At 38.2% G+C, this 6,976-nt stretch overlaps 1 protein-coding gene across 3 annotated transcripts in view; it reads right to left on the bottom strand.

Moving 5' to 3' along the window:
• The window catches only part of kdm4aa (lysine (K)-specific demethylase 4A, genome duplicate a), a 29,379-nt gene extending 25,185 nt beyond the window's left edge, over positions 1–4,194 (bottom strand). For 2 of the 3 annotated variants that reach the window (XM_055024109.1, XM_055024107.1), the window contains exons 1-6: positions 4,084–4,194; positions 2,732–2,894; positions 1,934–2,109; positions 1,721–1,835; positions 1,424–1,617; positions 838–887 (exon numbers count right to left, since the gene is read on the bottom strand). In XM_055024109.1, the coding sequence (XP_054880084.1) occupies positions 838–887; positions 1,424–1,617; positions 1,721–1,835; positions 1,934–2,109; positions 2,732–2,869 (673 nt within the window). In that variant the 5' untranslated portion in view covers positions 2,870–2,894; positions 4,084–4,194. Of the gene's footprint in view, positions 1–837; positions 888–1,423; positions 1,618–1,720; positions 1,836–1,933; positions 2,110–2,731; positions 2,895–3,464; positions 3,990–4,083 lie in introns of those variants that run through there. The other variant, XM_055024108.1, reaches the window with a different exon arrangement.
• Between the last annotated feature and the right edge of the window lie 2,782 nt (positions 4,195–6,976).

Here is a 6,976-nt window from a genome sequence, read left to right on the forward strand (position 1 = left end):
GCTGCATTGCAGTGTTCAAAGCATCGGAAAAAAAGTAGTTGGCTTACAGTTCAGAAATTCTGTTAAAGTTCATACTGAAATGTTAAAATAAAATATTAGGAGATATGATAAGTAAGCAAATATTTTATTTAAAAAAATCAGATTTAATATGGTAATGTCAGTTCTTTAACTTAAACCCCAACTAAAAAATTTTATTTTCCAAATTATACATATTTGTTCTGTAAAATGATTTTTACCTTTATGTTCAATTTACATATGTGGTTTATTTCATTAGTTTTTGTATTTCAGTCTCACGTTTTCAAGTGTTTTTCCCTTTTGCTGTTTTTTTGCTTTTTTATTGTCACGCTATAATTGTAATGAGTTAATAGTTTGTGTTGTCTATTTTGTGTTTACATTCGGAATGATTTATAATATATTTACAAATAAAGTGAAAACATAAAAAAACAAGCTGACATTGTATCTCAGCTCGTTTCCATCGGCTGTCAGCACATGTGTTGCCAGTTGGGTTGGCAGTTGTTTGACCCTACAGAATGCTTCCAGATCAGGCTCCGGTCAGGTCAGTTCCCATCATGCACTTGCAGGCTTTCACAACTAACAATCAGTGCTAAAATTATGTAGCGTGCGTCTAATGGTCAGATGAACATTTATCCCTGTTATGATTTACATTTTGAAAAATATGCCTGTTGATATATTTATAAGAAAAACTAAAACTAGATCAACAGCAACCAGAGCTGACACAGTGAGATCATTCATTCAGAGAGAAGTTGCATTATGATGGAAGGTTATGCAATGAAAAAGACTGAAGGATGAAAACACGTGTGCAGACTTTCTTCTTACCTTTAGCAAGTCGCTCCAGTCTTCTGCCATGCTCTGGTGGAACAACATACCTGCAAATTAACGAAACTGAGACAGTTATTCAAAGAGCAAAGTAAAAATCTGTGGAAAGCAAATGACTAATATGGCTGGCTGTTAAACACATTATTTTCAAATAAGAAAAACAAAACCCATAAAACTTTATAAACTAGTTGGTGGGAAGTTAAAACATTCAATACTTTGTTCAATCACAAATATATCTAGTGTGGATGTGCAGATGTACTCAATGTTTGTCAGTTTTATGGTCACATTCTTTAACAAATTAAAGAGGAAGAGACATTAACATCAAGTCTTATTTCATAGTGGAGAACTGACATTGGGCAACAGATAATTTTGTTTTAATTTAGCGTAATTATAATCTTCCTTGAAACATTCAGGGAATTAATGTATGATCAATTGGAAGCATAGGAAGATTCCAATTGATAATTAGGATCAAATGGAATCCAAGTATGATTGATTTTTTTTGTAAAATGCCTTGAGATGACAGTTATTAATTTGTGCTGCATTCATAAAATAAACTAAATGTTGTAAGATAAACCTTCTTATTTACCATGACTTGGGCTCGCCATAGTGCAGGTAGCAAATGTTGTAAAGATTCATGTCCTCTGTGTGCCAAGGAAAAGCACTCTTCCACATCCCAAAATAAAGGCATGGGGTGGTAACTCCTTTTATCTTCACTGCACTCTCACTCTCCACAGTGTCCAAGATTGTGTTAAGATGGGCCATGTTCCATTCAGACACGTCCTGCATCAGAAGGATTCATAGGAAACTGTGATCAACAAAAAACATGACTCATAAAAAAACAAACAAAAAGAAAACAATCGTGTTTTTTCGAGTCCCCACTCACTAGATCAAATAGGGTTCCACTGACATCAGCTCCATACAGTGGGGGGTTAAAGGTCAGGTTCTTCCAAAACTTCCTTTCCAGCTCATCAAAATCCACATATCTGGGGCTGCAAAACCTAAATGTTCACATATTTGGAGATTACCAGTAATACCAAAATGAATCTAATAAATACAGTGTTAAAAGTAAATAAAGGTAAATGCTGTGCAAACAGACTTAGCCAAATTGGAGGTCTTCTGAAACTCAAGGACAGTCATTGGTTTCTTCTGGATGTTGTACTGCGTGAACAATCCCGACTGGCCAGTGACCACCTGCTGTATTGGAGCAGGAATCAGCAGATCATCGATGTCATCATATGTATTTCTTGGTTTCCAGCCTTTAGGTGGAATGATCTGCAAGTAAATCAATCAGAGATGATACACTTCAGAGAAGAGTAATGCAGAGAAAACTTTTTACAGTCTACTTGAGTCTGCTAGGAAGATTTAGATCCAAGATTGTGTTACATTCCTTTGTATAATTATATCAACAAACATCTCAAAATACATTTCTGCTTGAAAAGTTTTTGATACTTTATTATCAGATTACATAAAAACGGTATGCATTGATACATTTTTACATCTAATGGTTTATAACTCTAGCAAAGATTTTTTTTGGCCAAATGAAAGCCATATAAATCAGACTAGTGAGTCAACTGTCAGTTATAGATACAGCTGCTGAGAAGTATTTTGCCTCTGTTGAACACAAAAACTTTCATTGAGTTCTTAATGACATCATCATGTTTAAAGGACTTAGTCTTGAGCTGCACAAAGTTGATGTGATCAGAGGAAACTCGGTCAAGTTGTTATCCTTCCTATGTTGCTCTTCTCATTGAAAGTACACCGATTATTTCCTCATAAAATGTTACATTAGTAAAATTATACATTCAGCACTATGACACACAACAAAGGTTGAAATCCCATCTCAAACAGAATCATAAAAACAAAATGATTCATGTGAATAAAATGATCTTCTTACTTTGGCAATTCCAGCTCTGTGAGCTCCTTGTGACTCCATGAAGGCAACATACCGAACAAAGTCCTTGAACTCTTCTTTGGAGGGGGTGAATGTCATTACCCTGAAATTTGGAGTTTGGTCTGGAGTGTCCGTAGTCATCTTGGCATTCCATGCAACACATGTACTGTTAATGGAAAATGCAGACACACAGAGCTGTTGCCTGGTTGCTCAAATTATAGATCTCCATCCACTCTTTTTAACAAATCTACTCAAAAACACTTTCCTTTTCCAGTGTGTGTAAACCTCAATGCTCTACTACTTTCTGGGGGTTCAAAATATATTTGTAGATTTTATATGATCAAACAAAACAGCAGTGCAGGTGCATTAATGAAATATATCAATTTGTGTCAGGACATGTGTAACCAAAACAAAAAAATGATCTGGAAATGCAAGAGCGGGTAAGGAAAAAAACAAAGTTCATCTGTAAAATGTCCACAGGAAGAGTGATCTGTTAATCAAATGCTTTATTCGCCTGATCAGCAGCAACTGTGAGCACCTAAACGCATAAGGTTTGCTGCTCTGAAACTCTGAAAGTATGTGTCAAGAGCACAGACTGACACAGTTGCTGAAGCTCAGCCAGGGAAAGGTCATATGGATTGCACCGCTCGAAAGGGGTTCACATTGCTCTCATGAGGGAAAACATTCACAACTTCCAAACCTGATCAGTGGAAACTTCCAAGCAATGGGAGCTTACCTATCGGTTCAAAAAGAGAGAGGATTCCATCTCTGCTCATTTTATATTCCACAGTTTCTTGGACAGTCTATCCTGCTGTGCCTGCAGCAGCTAATCCTGAGTCGTCTGAGAGGCTCAGAAGTAAATAACTGTTGAAGGTTTGATGCACAATAATGACCCATTTTCAGATTTTCGAATGCTATTGTGCCATTGCAAACAAAGGTTGTCTAATAATAATAGTAATAATATTTGCGGCCAGACAAGAAATAGTTACTAGACATTCTGAAGTGATCACACTGACAAAAAGTCTAGGAAGCGTGAACAATGTGGAAAGGATATGCAGAACTGGGGAATGTCTCAGCTAAGTGGACGGATGGCCATCTCTTCCTTACTGCTGCCCTCTAACCAAGAACAAGCTTTAACTGCGGCCATTTTCCCCATGATCCCAGCTGCAAACATCTGCGCTGTCAGTGATGTAGTGAAAGAGCTCGGCGGTCTCTCAGGGATCTGACAGCTTCCTCCACTTTCAGCTAAACAAGTAGCAAACATGGCTCGTTTGCTGACGCTCACTTTCTTCGCAAAACTCGAAGTAAACTCTGTCTTTCGATCAGTAAGTGTGTTTTTCAGTGACAGGCGTTACCTTACACACGCTGAGGTGGAGAGAAGAAGGTTTATCCTCAAAGCGCGAGAGACGGAGTGCAAACAGATCAGATTATTTCGGTTACCACAGACAGTCCTCCATTATTCCCATGACGCATGCTCAGTGAGTGTTTGTTTACATCGGCCTCTAAAGGGAAGGCGCTCCTTAGTTCTTTCAGCCAATCAAACGCCTTGTATTGTTAGACCAATCATCATTCAGTTAACATTGCTGTAGCGTTATTGGTTATTGTTATTGTTATTATTCTTTACCTCAAAATAACTAGACATTCTGAAGTTATTTTGAATAAAAAATGAAAACAATAATAATAATAATGATAATACAGACCTTTGGGCACTTAAATAACTTAGAAACATCATAATATGAAGGAGAAAACATAAAATACAGAAACCCTTCAGCTGTGAGTTTGACAATGTCTGATTTTAACTAGGATGTGCAGATTCATCATACTGTGGTGATTTAAAAATGTCTGCTGAAGCTTAAACATTTCATCCAGCTTTCACACATTGTCAAAAGAAAGAATAAAAACGGCAGCGTTTCGAGCCGCGTTTCACCTGCGGCTCGAAACGCTGCGTGCCAAAACATGCGGCTCAGCATCCGGGCTGTTACTTCTATTGGCATTTCGAGTAACCATAGCGAGTAATTATCACATAACGAGCAAAAATCAAATCAAAACAGGCTGACTGTTCTGTGTCAGACTCAAAACAGTCAGAATTCTGTTTCTCTCTGCGTGTCTCATGTCATGGCAGTTTTCAGAGAGGATGAATAGAACACTGAGGAGGTCAGAGCTGACGGTTGGAACGACACAGACAATATTTCACTATTACACAACAGTATAGAATTCAAGGATTTAATCATTTTTTTATTGTCATATCTTTTCTTGTTTGTGGAATCTGCACTCAGCTCCTGGCTTAGGAAATTTTATAATACACAAATAAAACAGATAAAATGAAGTATGTGATTCAAATCTAATTCATCCATCTTCTAACACCTTGTCCCTGATGGGGTCAGGAGGTGCTAGTGCTTGTCTCCACGTAACATTTTGGGCAAGATACACCCTGGACAGGTCACCAGTCTGTCGCAGGACAATACAGAGACAGACAGGACAAACAACCATGCACAAACCCACACAACTAAGGAGAATTTAGAAAGACCAATTATGTTTTGAACTGTGGGAAAAAGTCAGTGTACCTATGCACAGCGAGAACATGCAAACTCCATGCAGAAAGACCACAGGCTGGGAATCGAACCCAGGACAGAACTGCGCTACTGTGCAGCCCTCAAATCCAATTCAAATTCACAAATACTTTATAAATCCCAAAGAGAAATTAAATTTTGTTGTAACTCATTAATTTACATTCTTTGAAATGTTATTGAAGATTATGATGGCTGTTGGCAGGAAAGATATTCTGCAGCAGTTTGCACTGCACTGAATCTGAAGAGGCCTCTGACTGAAGGATGCTCTGCTTTCTCAAGACAGTCTTGTGAAGAGGATGATCGGGGTTGTCCATAATTTTCTCGATCCCATGAAGAATCCTTCTTTGCATAGTCATTTCCACTGTTGTCTCCAAAACAGAACCAGCCTTCTTTATGTGTGTGTGTGTGTGTGTGTGTGTGTGTGTGTGTGTGTGTGTGTGTGTGTGTGTGTGTGTGGGTGTGTGGGTGCGTGTGTGTGTGTGTGTGGGTGCATGTGTGTGTGCGTGTGCGTGCGTGTGTGTATGTGTGTGTGTGTGTGCGTGCGTGTGTGTGTGTGTGTGTGTGTGCGTGCGTGTGTGTATGTGTGTGTGCGGTGTCCTTAAGTTCTTCTTTGAACTGAAGACCACATCTTGAGAAATTGAAAATACTGATACCTGTTGCTTAAAACATTGCATACATGGTTATATACCAACTTCCATGACCATCTTAAAGAGTTTTATTCAAGACTGTACAGACTATAGTGACCAAGGAGCTAATTTTGAAAGTCAGCTATTGATTCAATATTCAATATTGATTTTTGGCACTATTCATGTGACTTAAGATAAAATCTTGAAGCCCCTATTATGTAGGAAGAAATTAAAGCAGCTATATCATCCATGCAGTGCAGAAAATTGCCAGGCCCTGACAGGTTCACAGTAGGTTTTTTTAAGACATTCTTTTTTTGTTGTTGTACTGTATTTTATTCTTTTTTGTTCATACAAGTAAGTCTCATGTTTGGTTAAACATGAGAACTAGGGCAGGTAAACACTCACACTGATAACCATTATAATTTTACAGACATTTCACTGCATGGAGTCACAAAAAATGAAAAAGAGGAAAACTCCCAGGTGCCTGTAACTCAGAATGGCGTGGAATCACAAAAATTAACTGTTACATGCCTTTGGCTATAAAACAATCTCATTTTTACAAAAGTCGCTCTCCTTTCCCCTTCTGGAGACGTATTGTAAAAGTCAACATTTCCAGATTGTGGATCAGGTTTATAATATTCACAAGGAGTTTCAGGGTGGGGGTTCTAGGTTGGACCCAACAATTAGTCATTGCCTTCTTGCTTGCAATCATAAATATCTTCAACAAGTATGTGTTCTTACTACTGAGAGCTTCAGAAAGTATTCCAAGATACATAGCAGGAAGTGAAAGTTATGCCCAGAATTCCTTCCAGAATGTCTTCGGCTGCAGAGAGTCCCAAAAATCATGAAAGCAGTTCACAGAGACCACGTCGGTTTCCCTCAAGCAAGAGGACTGTGAACTGGCTTCAATCTCTGCTTTGGTATAATATAAGATCTGATTAGATTTTTCGAGCAGAAATTGCGCCATGTTAAAGAATTTGTGGTGGACAAAGCGTTTCTCCACATCTGCATCCAATCATCAGGTGAAATTATTACATCTGCTTCCTTTTCCC

Source organism: Poeciliopsis prolifica, unplaced genomic scaffold, assembly GCF_027474105.1.
Source record: "Poeciliopsis prolifica strain line A6 unplaced genomic scaffold, Auburn_PproV2 SCAFFOLD115, whole genome shotgun sequence".
Lineage (NCBI taxonomy): Eukaryota > Metazoa > Chordata > Actinopteri > Cyprinodontiformes > Poeciliidae > Poeciliopsis > Poeciliopsis prolifica.